The sequence below is a fragment of the Eucyclogobius newberryi genome, unplaced genomic scaffold, assembly GCF_026437365.1.
Source record: "Eucyclogobius newberryi isolate DKJ021-1_F unplaced genomic scaffold, fEucNew1.0.hap1 SCAF_341, whole genome shotgun sequence".
NCBI classification, from domain to species: Eukaryota; Metazoa; Chordata; class Actinopteri; order Gobiiformes; family Gobiidae; genus Eucyclogobius; species Eucyclogobius newberryi.
The window spans coordinates 42,436-58,967 of NW_027315992.1; the positions used below are offsets into that span (position 1 = coordinate 42,436).

The window sequence follows — 16,532 nt, forward strand, 5'->3', positions numbered from 1 at the left end:
TCGAGCGACAATCGATCGAGCGAGCTACCATCGATCGATCAAGCGACAATCGATCGAGCGAGCTACCATCGATCGAGCGAGCGACAATCGATCGCGCGAGCTACCATCGATCGAGCGAGCTACCATCGATCGAGTGACAATCGAGCGAGCGACCTACCATCGATCGAGCGAGCTACCATCGATCGAGCGAGCGACAATCGAGCGAGCGAGCTACCATCGAGCGAGCGAGCTACCATTGATCGAGCAAGCTACCATCGATCGAGCGAGCTACCATCGATCGAGCGAGCGACAATCGATCGAGCGAGCTACCATCGATCGAGCGACAATCGATCGAGCGAGCTACCATCGATCGAGCGAGCTACCATTGATCGAGCGAGCTACCATCGATCGAGCGACAATCGATCGAGCGAGCTACCATCGATCGAGCGAGCTACCATCGAGCGAGCGAGCTACCATCGATCGAGCGAGCTACCATTGATCGAGCGAGCTACCATCGATCGAACGAGCGACAATCGAGCGAGCGAGCTACCATTGATCGAGCGAGCTACGATCGATCGAGCGAGCTACCATCGATCGAGCGAGCGACAATCGATCGAGCGAGCTACCATCGATCGAGCGAGCTACCATTAATCGAGCGAGCGACAATCGATCGCGCGAGCTACCATCGATCGCGCGAGCTACCATCGATCGAGCGACAATCGAGCGAGCGACCTACCATCGATCGAGCGAGCTACCATCGATCGAGCGAGCGACAATCGAGCGAGCGAGCTACCATCGAGCGAGCGAGCTACCATTGATCGAGCAAGCTACCATCGATCGAGCGAGCTACCATCGATCGAGCGAGCGACAATCGATCGAGCGAGCTACCATTGATCGAGCGAGCTACCATTGATCGAGCGAGCTACCATCGATCGAGCGACAATCGATCGAGCGAGCTACCATCGATCGAGTGCGCTACCATCGATCGAGCGAGCTACCATTGATCGAGCGAGCTACCATCGATCGAGCGAGCGACAATCGAGCGAGCGAGCTACCATTGATCGAGCGAGCTACCATCGATCGAGCGAGCAACCATCGATCGAGCGAGCGACAATCGAGCGAGCGAGCTACCATCGATCGAGCGAGCTACCATTGAGCGAGCTACAGCACGTTTTGGTTGGTCTTCAAAAATAAAGCTGGGTTACGGTCGCAGCGACGAAGGCGGTAAAAATGTCTCACCCATTTTGTTTTTTCGTTCATGTTTTAAACCAGATGTGAATTCTGGTTCATTGCACATTTTTAAACTGTTTTCAAATTTGAGAGCGCTAAATTCAAGATTCTGCTGAAATTATAACATTTTTGACTTCAGATCACAGCCTTAAATCAGCAAATGTTGCCATTTCCTTTAGTTAAAAAATACTGAATGGTCTTTATCTTAGGTTATATTCTTTTATTACGACTATTTACACTTATATTTGTCCGTATTGTGATCTGAGAGTCTTTTCTTGTTCTGTGAAGCGTTTTCAATGACTTTGTGCACAAACGGTACAGCCAATAATGGAGTTTGTGCTCAGGTAAAACCAAAAATATGGGGGAAAAGTTGTGAAAATCGCCTTAATATTGTTCTAAAAATACACAATATGCAGAGCTCATCTGGGTTTTAAATATCTGTTAAAAATTAAACATTTCGGTCGATCTCGAAGGATTTGTGTCTAAACAAATGAAAAATGTGAAATGTGTGCATCATATTTCTCTTAATTGTTCATTTATCGTCCGTTTATTTGGCCAAAAGTTGTGTTTTTTTTAAGATTGTGGCAGTTCATGCACCTGCCATCTTACACCTGTCACTCCAACATTTTCACCATTTTCCCCGTAGCAACATGAGAAACTATAATATAATGTTCATATAAAACGCACTGATGAGGTGTCGCGGTTGTGCTTTTCTCACTCGCTGCAACAGGAAAAACAAAAGGGAAAATCTGCAAAAATGTGTGAATTTCTGTGAAGGAATTATCATTTTAAGAAACGTGATGCGTCAGTAAGAAGTCTAATTCTAATTTAAAGTCCAAAAATGCAGCCTGAAAAATAAATTACTCAAAACTGTAAAATGCATTAAAAATAAGGCAGAAAATGAACAAAAATCGAGTGAAAATGACTCAAAATAAGAGGCGTTGGAGTCATTTGACCCGATGCAGCGTCTTCTTTTCCCGCCGTCGTCCATCGTCCGCGTCACGTTTTCCAGTTCAAATATCAAACATCGAACATTCAAAAAGAGTCGAAATCTTTTAGTCCAGAGAAAAAGTGAATTTCCAACTTATGGTAAAGTGTGTCCGCTTCTTGCCGTGGCCCCCAGCCTAACCCGTGGCCCCCAGCCTAACCCGTGGCCCCCAGCCTAACCCGTGGCCCCCAGCCTGACCATAACCCGTGGCCCCCAGCCTGACCCTAACCCGTGGCCCCCAGCCTAACCCATGGCCCCCAGCCTAACCCGCGGCCCCCAGCCTGACCCTAACCCGTGGCCCCCAGCCTGACCATAACCCGTGGCCCCCAGCCTAACCCGTGGCCCCCAGCCTAACCCGCGGCCCCCAGCCTGACCCTAACCCGTGGCCCCCAGCCTGACCCTAACCCGTGGCCCCCAGCCTGACCCTAACCCGTGGCCCCCAGCCTGACCATAACCCGTGGCCCCCAGCCTGACCCTAACCCGAGGCCCCCAGCCTAACCCATGGCCCCCAGTCTAACCCTAACCCGTGGCCCCCAGTCTAACCCTAACCCGTGGCCCCCAGCCTGACCCGTGGCCCCCAGCCTGACCCGTGGCCCCCAGCCTAACCCATGGCCCCCAGTCTAACCCTAACCCGTAGCCCCCAGTCTAACCCTAACCCGTGGCCCCCAGCCTGACCCGTGGCCCCCAGCCTAACCCGTGGCCCCCAGCCTAACCCGCGGCCCCCAGCCTGACCCTAACCCGTGGCCCCCAGCCTAACCCGCGGCCCCCAGCCTGACCCTAACCCGTGGCCCCCAGCCTGACCATAACCCATGGCCCCCAACCTGACCATAACCCGTGGCCCCCAGCCTGACCCTAACCCGTGGCCCCCAGCCTAACCCATGGCCCCCAGCCTAACCCGTGGCCCCCAGCCTAACCCTAACCCGTGGCCCCCAGCCTGACCCGTGGCCCCCAGCCTGACAGAAAGAAAAAGAAAACCTGATGGGATGTTTTTTTAGCTGCCACAGAAAAGCTCCACCTGGCCACGCCCGGTTTGAACGTTTCGCCCGCGTCTTCGCCCGATACGCCGAGCGAAGAGAAGAACCGCTCGCTCTTTCGTTTATTGCTAACACACGCCGAGGGCCCGGCTTCATGGTGCTTGTGGCTACTGCAGCTGGGGCCCCTTTAATGGAACTTGTCCTTTAAAAAACGCATCACACAAAGTCGTTTTCTCCCTTTTGGTTTGGCCATTTTTTGTCGCTTAACGAACGATTGACTTTGACACCGTTTTTGGGCGAAACTTCCGATCCACAAACGTTGAACCGAACCATCATTTGTTTTTCTTGATTGGCCATTTTCACCGCACGACTTCAGATTCTTCCACCCGGCGACGCCCGTGTCACAGGTGGATTAAAGGCACCGGATGGCGCGCTGCTACATGTGAAGGCGACGGGACCAAACTCTGGGTAAAGCTCAACATTTGGGCCAAAAAAAACATGCAACGTTTATGTTTCAGGCTAAAAGCGGTTTTGTTTTCTCTTTTTGACTCGTCTCAGTCACAAATATCCAAAATCCAAGCACGATGCAGTATAATGTGTACTTTGGCCCTTTCAATGTTCTCCCAAACGCAGCTGTTCAAATGTCTCTTCTTGAAACGACACCATAAAAACACAATAAAACACCATCGACACGTCATGGAAGAGGTGATCAAACAATAAAGCTCTTGGTCATGGGGCGTTTGTCACGTTTGGGACCATTTTTTTTAAAAGTCTTTGAGTGATTCAAAAAGTTCCGACTTTGTTCATCCAGCAGCGAATCAGAGCTGGAGCTTCACAGTCTTAATGTTCAAACACTTTTCCACAAAAGAGTCAATGAGACACATTTACTATAGTGCTTTAGGCCACGCCCCCCTCCTCTTCTGCACTCTCAAACTGGTGCATCTGGAGTCATGATCCTTTAGAAGAGCCTCTGATGGTCCTCCAGGCTCTGATGGTCCTCCAGGCTCTGATGGTCCTCCAGGCTCTGATGGTCCTCCAGGCTCTGATGGTCCAGGCTCTGATGGTCCTCCAGGCTCTGATGGTCCAGGCTCTGATGGTCCTCCAGGCTCTGATGGTCCAGGCTCTGATGGTCCTCCAGGCTCTGATGGTCCTCCAGGCTCTGATGGTCCAGGCTCTGATGGTCCTCCAGGCTCTGATGGTCCTCCAGGCTCTGATGGTCCAGGCTCTGATGGTCCTCCAGGCTCTGATGGTCCTCCAGGCTCTGATGGTCCAGACTCTGATGGTCCTCCAGGCTCTGATGGTCCAGGCTCTGATGGTCCAGGCTCTGATGGTCCAGGCTCTGATGGTCCAGGCTCTGATGGTCTGTGCTACATAGAAATGTTCTTATATTCGTGACCAAAGCTCATTTTGATTCAATTTGACAAATTTAAAATTTAGAGAAGTAAATCTCAACATTTGTTATGAAATATTATTTCATATTAAATTATTGTCATTATTTGACAGATGAATTCTCTTTTATATTTTATGGAAGATTTGATGCATTTTTAGGCTTTATAAAAGCTCAACATGTTTTTTTTTATTTAATGAAGCCACAAACACGTCTGTGGGACACAAGTCTCAGGGTGGGGCCCCTTAGGGTGGGGCCCCTCAGGGTGGGGCCCCTCAGGGTGGGGCCCCTCAGGGTGGGACCCCTCAGGGCGGGGCCCCTCCTCACAGACGCTCAGGGGCCTAAGCAGGACATGACTTGTCGTTGGCCTGTGGTGGAGGAGGTGGAGGAGGCGTATGGGACAGAGAGTGGCCCCCGGCTGCAGGGCCTGAGGGGGGCACTGTGGAGGTCGGGGAGCCCATGGCAGGACTCCCGTTGCCCCCTGTGCCTTTGGGGAACACCACAGGCTTGGGCCTGGTCGCTGGGGGCCTCAGCTCCCTAAAGGAGGGCACGGAGGTGGAGAGGGCGGAGGAGGACAGGGACGGGGACGTGGCAGAGGGCAGGGGGCTCCGGGGCTGACTCTTGGGCCTGAATGAGGAGGGCACGTCGCTGGCAGAGGAGGCGCTGCGCTGGAGCGGGTGAGGGTGGTGAGAGCCCGGGCCCTCGCTGTCCCGGAGGAGCCTGGAGTGGAGCGGGCTGGAGGGCTCTGACGCCCCCCCTGAGCCTCCTGCCACGCCCTTCAGCTGCTCCAGCGTGTCCAGAACCACATCAGGAGTGTGTTTGCACGAGCTCTGACGCTCCAGCTCACGCAGCTCGCTCAGAGCGCTGCTCATGGCTGCCTCCATGTCCTGCAAGTACACACAGTACTGTTAAAGTACACACAGTACTGATAAAGTACACACAGTACTGTTAAAGTACACACAGTACTGTTAAAGTACACACAGTACTGATAAAGTACACACAGTACTGATAAAGTACACACAGTACTGTTAAAGTACACACAGTACTGTTAAAGTACACACAGTACTGTTAAAGTACACACAGTACTGTTAAAGAACACACAGTACTGTTAAAGTACACACAGTACTGTTAAAGAACACACAGTACTGTTAAAGTACACGTTAAAGTACACACAGAACTGTTAAAGCGCACACAGTACTGTTAGTACTAGTACTATAGTACAGTTAGTACTAGTACAGTACTGTTAGTACAAGAATAGAATCAAATCAAAAATAAATTGATTTGATTTGATTAGTACTAGTACTATAGTACTGTTAGTACTAGTACTATAGTACAGTTAGTAATAATAATAATAATAACTTTTATTTATATAGCGCTTTTCAGTGACCCAAAGACGCTGAACATAATAAAAAAGGGGGTGTATTTACAGACAGGGGGGACAACACGTACAGAACACATTAATATACAGATAAAATGAACAAGACAGAAGAAGTAGAGAGAAAAAGATGGGGATGTAACAGGGGGTAGAAGAGTAGGCAATGGGGTAGAGGAGGCTAGGGGTAGGGGAGGTCATAGGCTTGGGTGAAGAGGTCATGTTTTTAGGCGGGATTTGAATGTTGTGAGTGAGGGAGAGTGGCGGACAGGTTGGGGGAGGGAGTTCCAGAGTCGGGGTGCTGCTCGGGAGAATGCTCTGTCGCCAAAAGTTTTGAGTCGGGATGTTGGTGCAGTCAGGGTGAGAGAGGAGGAGGATCGGAGAGCTCGGGTGGGGCGGTGGGGGATGAGGAGGTCAGACAGGTAGGGGGGGGCAAGGTGGTGAAGAGCTTTGAAGGTGAGGAGGAGTATTTTAAAGTTTATGCGCTGCTTGATGGGGAGAGAGTGGAGAGAGCGGAGAACGGGAGTGATGTGATCACGGGACCGGGTGTGGGTGAGGAGGCGGGTGTGGGTGAGGAGGAGGGTGTGGGTGAGGAGGAGGGTGTGGGTGAGGAGGAGGGTGTGGGTGAGGAGGAGGGTGTGGGTGAGGAGGCGGGTGTGGGTGAGGAGGCGGGTGTGGGTGAGGAGGCGGGTGTGGGTGAGGAGGCGGGTGTGGGTGAGGAGGCGGGTGTGGGTGAGGAGGCGGGTGTGGGTGAGGAGGAGGGTGTGGGTGAGGAGGAGGGTGTGGGTGAGGAGGCGGGTGTGGGTGAGGAGGCGGGTGTGGGTGAGGAGGAGGGTGTGGGTGAGGAGGAGGGTGTGGGTGAGGAGGAGGGTGTGGGTGAGGAGGGTGTGGGTGAGGAGGCGGGTGTGGGTGAGGAGGCGGGTGTGGGTGAGGAGGCGGGTGTGGGTGAGGAGGCGGGTGTGGGTGAGGAGGGTGTGGGTGAGGAGGCGGGTGTGGGTGAGGAGGAGGGTGTGGGTGAGGAGGCGGGTGTGGGTGAGGAGGCGGGTGTGGGTGAGGAGGCGGGTGTGGGTGAGGAGGCGGGTGTGGGTGAGGAGGAGGGTGTGGGTGAGGAGGCGGGTGTGGGTGAGGAGGCGGGTGTGGGTGAGGAGGCGGGTGTGGGTGAGGAGGCGGGTGTGGGTGAGGAGGCGGGTGTGGGTGAGGAGGAGGGTGTGGGTGAGGAGGCGGGTGTGGGTGAGGAGGAGGGTGTGGGTGAGGAGGCGGGTGTGGGTGAGGAGGCGGGTGTGGGTGAGGAGGCGGGCAGCGGAGTTTTGGACCATTTGGAGTCTGTGGAGGGAATGGGAGGAGATGCCAGTGAGGAGGGAGTTGCAGTAGTCGAGGCGGGAGGAGATGAAGGCATGGATGAGGGATTCAGCAGCGGGGAGGGTGAGGCAGTGTCGGATTTTGGCGATGCGGCGGAGGTGGAAGTATGAGGTCTTGACAATGTGGCTGACATGGGGAGTGAAGGAGAGGGTGGGGTCCATGATGACACCGAGATTGCGTACCAGGGTAGAGGGGGTGATGGTCGAGGTGTCGATGCTGAGTACTGTTAGTACTAGTACTATAGTACAGTTAGTACTAGTACTATAGTACAGTTAGTACTAGTACTATAGTACAGTTAGTACTAGTACTATAGTACAGTTAGTACTAGTACTATAGTACAGTTAGTACTAGTACTATAGTACAGTTATACTGTTCAGATCAGATTTCTCGTCTAGATTCTCATTTATATAAGGCCGTGGCTGGAGAGCCGCGGCGCGGTCAAATAGCCGCGCAGTTTCAGGGACCACGGCATTTCCCTTATAGCCTCATGGTTAACCCTAACCCTAACCCTAACCCCCTAACCCACTAACCCTAACCCACTAACCCTAACCCACTAACCCTAACCTTAACCCTAACTTTAACCTGGCGTGGTCTAAAACGGCGCTAAAACGCGGCCAAATAGCGGCAGTTTCAGGAGCACAAACATAACATGTGAGTTTGGGCGGCGGCTCTGTGGACACGCCCTTTAATAAAGCAGAACGACTGTTGTAGATTTACAAAACAAAACAGTCTGAACTGAGGAAGTAAAAAAAGGAATTTGGATTAAAAAAAAGGAATGAAACTTTGTGGTTTATGTTTTTGTCTCTTTCAGGAGCTAAAACCTTTAGACACAGTTTATATTTACATCACTTCAAAACTGTGTTTTCACCTGTGACCTGTTCTCCACCTGAGCCAGGACCTCCGGGTCCAGAGGCCTGTGGTTACTGAAGCTCTTAGAGCGCCCCGCGGGGGTCGACTTACGCAACTGCGGGCTCTCCACCTGAACACACCAAAGGGACATACTGAGAACAGACCTGAGAACAGACCTGAGCACAGAGCACAGACCTGAGCACAGACCTGAGCACAGAGCACAGACCTGAGCACAGAGCACAGACCTGAGCACAGACCTGAGCACAGAGCACAGACCTGAGCACAGACCTGAGCACAGAGCACAGACCTGAGTACAGAGCACAGACCTGAGCACACAGGGGTCACTTGCCTTGCTCTTGAGGGACGAGTGCCTGGTCACAGAGTTGAGGATGCTGTGGGCACTGACCGGCCTCTTGTCGGGGCTCTCCTTCACCAGAGCGCCCCCCACAGGCAGAGAGGCGGTCCTGACGCCCGCGCTGGGACATGTGGCGTCGCTGTCCGAGCCACGGAAGGTTCTCCTGACGCCGGTGGACTCGGGACGCATCCTCATCCTGCACAACAGCTCACACTTTACACTTCACACTTCACACTTCACACTTCACACTTCACACTTTTAAAACGTTTACAACGTTTGACTTATAAGAAGATGAAAATGACACGTTCTTATTTCTTCAGGTCCATAAACAGAGTCATGTGTGTGCTAAAGCAGTCGTGACGTGAGTAATAACGTACTTGTTGAGGTTGGCCAGGTAAATGTCGGCCACGTGAGCTCCAGTGGGTGACGCAGCGCTGCCCCTGGTGGCCACTCGCTCCTCCAGCAGCTCCTTCATGTCCGGGTCCAGTTTAGGACTTCCTCTGCCGCCATCGGGCCTGAGGAACACACCACATCATGTACTGGACCGGGAAGGAGGGACGCCCTGAGGACAGACATAGACGACGCCCCCAGCTCCGCCCCTCGCAGTCATTACATACAGACTTTTGCTTTGTCTTTGCTATTTTCAGCCCAATAAGATGTTATATTTGTGGTATTTGTGTTCATAAATATGGTTAGAGAAAGTGAACGTTCATGTTAGTTTAAACGGAATTATATTTAGATGTTTAGTGAAGAATCCTCACAGTCAAATACAGTTTCCTGATATGAAAAAGTTTCTTACTCGTGTCTTTAAGCTGCTTTATTCACTTCGTTTGTCGGACATGGAAATAAAAAAAACTGAAACGTTTTTGTCCAAATCCTGACCCATTTAAAAGTTTTGACTCTTAAATAGAAATAATAATAATAAACATTATAATAATAATAATATACATAATAATAATAATAATAGACATAATAATCTATATTATCTACACATACTCCTGTTAAAACATAGACTTTTTAAAAATGTTTTATTAGATGTAAATTATTACAAGTTTGTTTTGAGAAATTAACATTAAGAGGCATTTTCATAAGTTTTAATAGACAAAATAATAATGAATTCAGAAATGTGACTAATATGAAGAGAATCACAGTAAATGTTGTTATTAGTGTTTTTATTTCCTTCTTGGAGAAAATCTCCACAAATGAAAGGAAAAGATGGACAAAATCTACTAAATATTATTTCCTTATGAAGTTGTAATAAAATAAAGTGTGATTCTCACTCTGGGATGATGATGTACTGATGCGGGATGAGGCCGTCCTTGGCGCAGTAACGCCCCTCCCACCAGTCTGTGGAGATTCGCTGGTGCAGCAGAAGCACCGCCCCCTTTTTGAAGGACAGCTCCTGATTGGTCCGCCCGGTGTAGTCGAAGCGGGCCACCACTTCAAACGGGTCCAGGTCTGAAACAGCCAACGAGCCTGTGTTTAAGGAAACGGACGGGGACAGGAAGTGGCACGGACAGACAGGAAGAAAAAACAGGAAGTGGAGGAAAGAGATGGAAAAAGGCCGGTTATTGCAAAGCAGGAGAGCCAGAGCGTCCAAACTGTGCTGCACGTCTGAGCGAGAGGCAAAGCAGCAAAGCTCACAGGAAACGGGACAAATAAGACACAATTATGTCTTCTTCAATCAAATCTGCCTCAAGAAAGTAGAGAATTAAAGCAGCTTTTAGACTTTGACAAGAACAGGGACGTTTGAATACATTTAGAAAAGACTGTCAGTAACAGTTAAGCAGGATATAAGGGGATCTGCAGATTGAGAATGACTTGTTTGAGTCCAGATGATGCAACTGAATGTTTTAATCGATGGAACCCTGCTGGACGAATGAGGTATTACACTCACATATTTTGAAAGAGCAATAATTCACACATTATAAGGAAATATTATTCTACTCAGTTCCATCTCCAAAATGACTTGGTTACCTTGGATACATCACTTGGGGATTGTTTTAGTTGTAATAAATGGTATCAATGAATCAGAGATGAGTTTTTATGTTTATGAAAGTAAATAACGTGTCTCTTAGTAACGACACAGTAAAAGTCCACGAGCTGCTTTTAGCACAAATGTCTGTGTCTTCAGTTTATTTATGCAATATCAAGACATAAACCTGCAGAGGGCGTTTGCCAGTATTTTGTTAGTATTTGAAATGTATGACACATATTTCCACAGTAATATTTACAACAGCATGTTACTTGAAAGTCATTTACAGTAATATTTATAATTCCTTTCTAAAACAGTGTGTATATTACATAAATGTTTCATAGACTGAAGAGGATTTTTACCAAAGTTCATTTCGATGGTTGAGAGGTCAGGAGCCGGTTCCTCCACCAGGGGGGGCTCACAGTGCGTGTCACTGCGGGAGAAGCAACAGTTTATGAGACGGACGGACAGAATATGTGGTTTAAGACACATAAACGGAGCCGTTTAGAGCTTTACAGAGGAACAAACTGAACATTTAGCAACAACATCAAGCTAAATCTGTCTTTTAAATGATTATCTGGAACCAAACTCTGTCCAGAACACGAGGCTCTCACCAGAAATGGTCTCCAGCCCCCGGGACGCTGTACACCGCCCCCTGCAGGTCGTGGGCGGAGGGGAAGATGTGGCTGTGGTGGATGATGATGGTTTTGATGAGCTCGTTCACGTGAGCCTGACACGAGACCTGGTCATTGCCTTCAGGGACCGACATGAGGGTGGGGCCAAAGCAGATGGCCAGGTTATAGGGGTCCATCATGTTCTCCTCACTGTGCTGGGACAAGCTGAGGGACACGAGGGGACGAGGGGGGGACAGGGGGTTACTTTATGTACAAGTCATTTCAGCCTTAAACAATCAAACCAGACACAATACTAACACTAGAGACTGATTAGAGTCACTTTTATTCTCCCATTAATCTAAAATAATCACATTTGGATCATTTTAATTGTTATCTCGACTCTAAAACATGAACAAAGACAGCAGCTTTTAGAACAAAGACAGCAGCGTTATTAAATAAAAAAGAACAACGATTTTCTGCTATTCATCAATAATACAATTTATACCTAAATATTTCAACCTTTTTAAGATAAGATAAGATAATCCTTTATTGTCCCACATGGGGAAATTTCATTGTTGCAACGCAGGTAGATACAGAGGTAGATACAGAAGAACAGATCACTTATAGGAAGTCTGAAAAACACTTTCAGTAGAAGATCTCCTATAAATAAAAACTCCCATAGACAAATAAATACCATTGCACATGAATCACAACAGTAATTGCACATATGACAGAATTGCACATGGTTAGGTCAGTATTGTGAGTGTTCAGGACTAACAGGGTTTGTTATAAAGTCTGACAGCAGCAGGAAGGAAAGACCTACGGAACCTTTCCTTCACACATCGAGGGTGGATCAGTCTCTCACTGAAGCTGCTCTCCAGAGCGGACAGAGTGTCCTGCAGGGGACAGAGTGTCCTGCAGGGGGTGACACTCATGGTCCAGCATAGATGTGAATCTAGCCAGGACCCTCCTGTCCCCCACCTCCTGCACCGAGTCCAGAGCACAGCCCAGGACGGAGCTGGACTTCTTGATGACTCTGTCCAGCCTCTTCCTCTCCCTCTCTGTGATGCTGCTGCTCCAGCAGGCCACACCTACAGGAGGGCTGATGCCACCACAGAGTCGTAGAAGGTCTTCAGGAGTGGCCCTGTCACTCCTGAAGACCTGAGTCTCCTCAGGAGGTAGAGCCGACTCTGGCTCTTCCTGTACAGTCTGTGTTATGAGTCCAGTCCAGTTTGTGGTTCAGATGAACACCAGGTACTTGTATGAGTCCACTCTCTCAATGTCCCGTCCCTGGATGTTCACTGGTGAGGGGGCAGTGGGGTGGCGTCTGCGGAAATCCACCACCATCTCCTTGGTCTTCCCCGCGTTGATGAGGAGGTGGTTCCACAAAGTCCTGCTCCAGTCCTCTGTACTCCGCGTCATCGTCGTCCGTGATGAGTCCGATGATGGCAGAGTCGTCAGAGAACTTCTGCAGGACACAGCTGTCCGTGTCATGTCTGAAGTCTGCAGTGTAAAGAGTGAAGAGAAAGGGCGCAAGGACAGTGCCCTGGGGCGCCCCCACACTGCAGGTCCGAGTGTCAGACACACAGTTCCGGGCTCTCACAAACTGGGGTCGGTCTGTGATCCACTCTGCAGGTCGTACTCCACACCAGCCGTCTCCAGCTTGTCCCTCAGGAGCCGTCTCCAGCTTGTCCCTCAGGAGCCGTCTCCAGCTTGTCCCTCAGGGGCAGCGGCTGGATGGTGTTGAATTGGTGTAGAGAGAGAGCGGTGCAGCAGGGAGATGACGGCGTCCTCCACTCCGATGTCAGGCCGATATGCAAACTGCAGCGGGTCCATGGCTGAGCTCACGGTGGAGCGGAGGTGGTCCAGGACCAGCCGCTCCAGTGTCTTCATCAGGTGGGACGTGAGAGCCACTGGCCTGAAGCTGTTGAGGTCTTTGGGGCGCGGTGTCTTAGGCACAGGTACCAGACAGGAGGTCTTCCAGACCTGTGGTACCACCCTCAGCTTCAGGCTCATGTTGAAGACATGCTCCATAACTCCACACAGTTCATCTGCGCAGGACTTAAGGAGCCTGGGGCTGATGCCATCAGGTCCTGCTGCCTTCCTCACTTTAATCCTCTTCAGCTCACTCCTCACCTGTGCTGCTGTGACAGTCAGTGGTTGGCAGGGGGACCGTGTGCTGGGGGGATGGGTGAGTCCAGGCGAAGTGGGGAGCTGATGGTCCGGGGCAGATAAGCGAAGAGGAACAGATGCAGGCCATTGTCCAGCTGTGGAAGAGGGAGCATGCAGCTGTGCAGGGGGAGGGGCGGGTGACTGATCAAACCTCAAGAAGTGAGCATTTAAATCATTCACCCACTGTAGATCCCCCTCTGTCTGGGCAGGGGGGATTTTGAAGCCCGAGATGGTTTTCAAGAATGTTCTTTTGCTGCAGCTGCTCCTCCATCCTCCTCCTGTAGCCGGCCTCAGCCTGCCTGATCTTCCTCCTCAGCTCCTTCTGCACAGTCCTCAGCTCCTCCTTGTTCCCTGACCTGAAGGCTCTCTTCTTCTCCTTCAGCAGAGCCTTCAGTTCACGGTTAATCCATGGCTTGTTGTTTGGAAAACACCGCACCGTCCGGGAGGGAACAATGTTCTCAAAACAGAAGTTGATGTAGTCCGTGATGCACTCTGTGATGGTGCTGATGTCCTCCCCATGTGGGTCGTAAAGCTCAGTCCAGACAGTGGTGCTGAAGCAGTCCCTCAGAGCCTCCTCGCTCTCAGCAGACCACATCCTCACCTCACGGGACACCACAGGCTGCCTGCGCACGATGGGTTCATACACAGGCCTCAGATGTACAAGGTTGTGGTCCGAGCTGCCCAGGGGAGGGAGGGGGGAAGAAGAATAAGCCTCCTTGGTGTTGGCAAAAAACAAGTCCAATGTTCTATTCTCTCTGGTGGGGCAGGTGACATACTGGGTGTATGTTGGTAGAACAGAAGAGGGAGAAGCGTGGTTAAAGTCACCAGAGATGAGGAAGAGAGCCTGTGGATGCTGTGTTTGCAGCCTACAAGTGCAGGAGAGCAGTGCTTCACAAGCATTTTCAGCATTGGCAGACGGGGCCACATAGACTGCGATCAAAATCACATGTGAGAACTCCCGGGGCAGATAATTTGGCCTCATGCCAATAGCCAATAGTTCAATATCCCTGTTACATAGCTGCTGCTTCACTGTGCAGTGTTCGGGTTTGGACCAGCTCGTGTTCACATACACCGCCAGACCTCCACCTCTTTTCTTCCCGGATTCTCTCGTTCTGTCGCCCGCAGCAGATGAAAAATGTCCAATCCTACAATAGAGTCTGGCATTTCTGCTGTTAACCAGGTCTCTGTGAAAATCAAGACGCTGCTGTCCCTATAAATCCTCTGGGACCGCATGAGGCTCGCTATTTCCGTCATTTTATTTTGAAGGGACCTCACGTTACCCATGACTACGGTGGGAACCGACTTCCTGTTTTCTCCTCTCTTCTCTCGGAGTTTACGTCCAGCCCGTCTGCGTTGTGCGTTGTGTTCACACCAGGAACACAACGTGAACACAACGTGAACACAACGTGAACACACCAGGAACACAACGTGAACACACCAGAAACACAAAGTGAACACACCAGGAACACAAAGTGAACACAACGTGAACACACCAGGAACACAAAGTGAACACACCAGGAACACACCAGGAACATAACATGAACACACCAGGAACACAACGTGAACACACCAGGAACACACCAGGAACACAACGTGAACACACCAGGAACACAACGTGAACACACCAGGAACACAACGTGAACACAACGTGAACACACCAGGAACACAACGTGAACACAACGTGAACACACCAGGAACACAAAGTGAACATAACATGAACACACCAGGAACACAACGTGAACACACCAGGAACACAAAGTGAACACACCAGGAACACAAAGTGAACACAACGTGAACACACCAGGAACACAAAGTGAACACACCAGGAACACAACGTGAACACAACGTGAACACACCAGGAACACAACGTGAACACACCAGGAACACAAAGTGAACACAACGTGAACACACCAGGAACACAAAGTGAACACACCAGGAACATAACGTGAACACACCAGGAACACAACGTGAACACACCAGGAACACAACGTGAACACAACGTGAACACACCAGGAACACAAAGTGAACATAACATGAACACACCAGGAACACAACGTGAACACACCAGGAACACAACGTGAACACAACGTGAACACACCAGGAACACAAAGTGAACATAACATGAACACACCAGGAACACAACGTGAACACACCAGGAACACAACGTGAACACACCAGGAACACAAAGTGAACATAACATGAACACACCAGGAACACAACGTGAACACAACGTGAACACACCAGGAACACACCAGGAACATAACATGAACACACCAGGAACACAACGTGAACACAACGTGAACACACCAGGAACACAAAGTGAACACAACGTGAACACACCAGGAACACAAAGTGAACACACCAGGAACACAACGTGAACACAACGTGAACACACCAGGAACACAAAGTGAACACAACGTGAACACACCAGGAACACAACGTGAACATAACATGAACACAAAGTGAACATAACATGAACACACCAGGAACACAACGTGAACACACCAGGAACACAACGTGAACACACCAGGAACATAACTGGAGTGAGGATCTTCCCCTGCAACACTGGAACAGCTCTGGAACATTCTTCTGCAGTATTTACTCTCACATTCATCTGGTTATTAGCATCTATTATGCTAATAACCAGATAGTATTATATATATATATATATATATATATATATATATATATATATATATATATATATATATATATATATATATATATATATATATATATATATATATATATATATATATATATATATATATATATATGTATATGTCTGTGTGATGAGTCGTATGAGCTTTGTCCAGTCAGATGTGGCTCAAGTGCAAATAATCAAGACGAGAAACGGAAAATTCAATAACTTCAATAACTTCAATAACTTCAATAACTCCAATAACTTCAATAACTTCAATAACTCCAATAACTTCAATAACTTCAATAACTCCAATAACTTCAATAACTCCAATAACTTCAATAACTCCAATAACTCCAATAACTCCAATAACTCCAATAACTTCAATAACTCCAATAACTCCAATAACTCCAATAACTCCAATAACTCCAATAACTTCAATAACTCCAATAACTCCAATAACTTCAATAACTCCAATAACTCCAATAACTTCAATAACTCCAATAACTTCAATAACTCCAATAACTTCAATAACTCGTCTGAGACGTCGCTCGGTTCAAGAATGTGGAGAATATTTCTACTTCTCCAAATACGACGCAGACGTCGCCAAAGCACCGGCCTTTTTATTAGGTACAGC

At 49.4% G+C, this 16,532-nt stretch overlaps 1 protein-coding gene across 1 annotated transcript in view; it reads right to left on the bottom strand.

The window, feature by feature from the left end:
* Positions 1-4,863: 4,863 nt before the first annotated feature.
* Positions 4,864-16,532, bottom strand: part of srgap2 (SLIT-ROBO Rho GTPase activating protein 2) — a gene marked incomplete at its 5' end in the record, with an annotated part of 33,831 nt that continues 22,162 nt past the window's right edge. The window contains 7 exons of the mRNA XM_072461926.1: positions 4,864-5,445; positions 8,158-8,268; positions 8,488-8,689; positions 8,871-9,008; positions 9,774-9,969; positions 10,831-10,901; positions 11,083-11,307. Of these exons, the coding sequence (XP_072318027.1) occupies positions 4,900-5,445; positions 8,158-8,268; positions 8,488-8,689; positions 8,871-9,008; positions 9,774-9,969; positions 10,831-10,901; positions 11,083-11,307 (1,489 nt within the window). The remainder of the gene's footprint in view (positions 5,446-8,157; positions 8,269-8,487; positions 8,690-8,870; positions 9,009-9,773; positions 9,970-10,830; positions 10,902-11,082; positions 11,308-16,532) is intronic.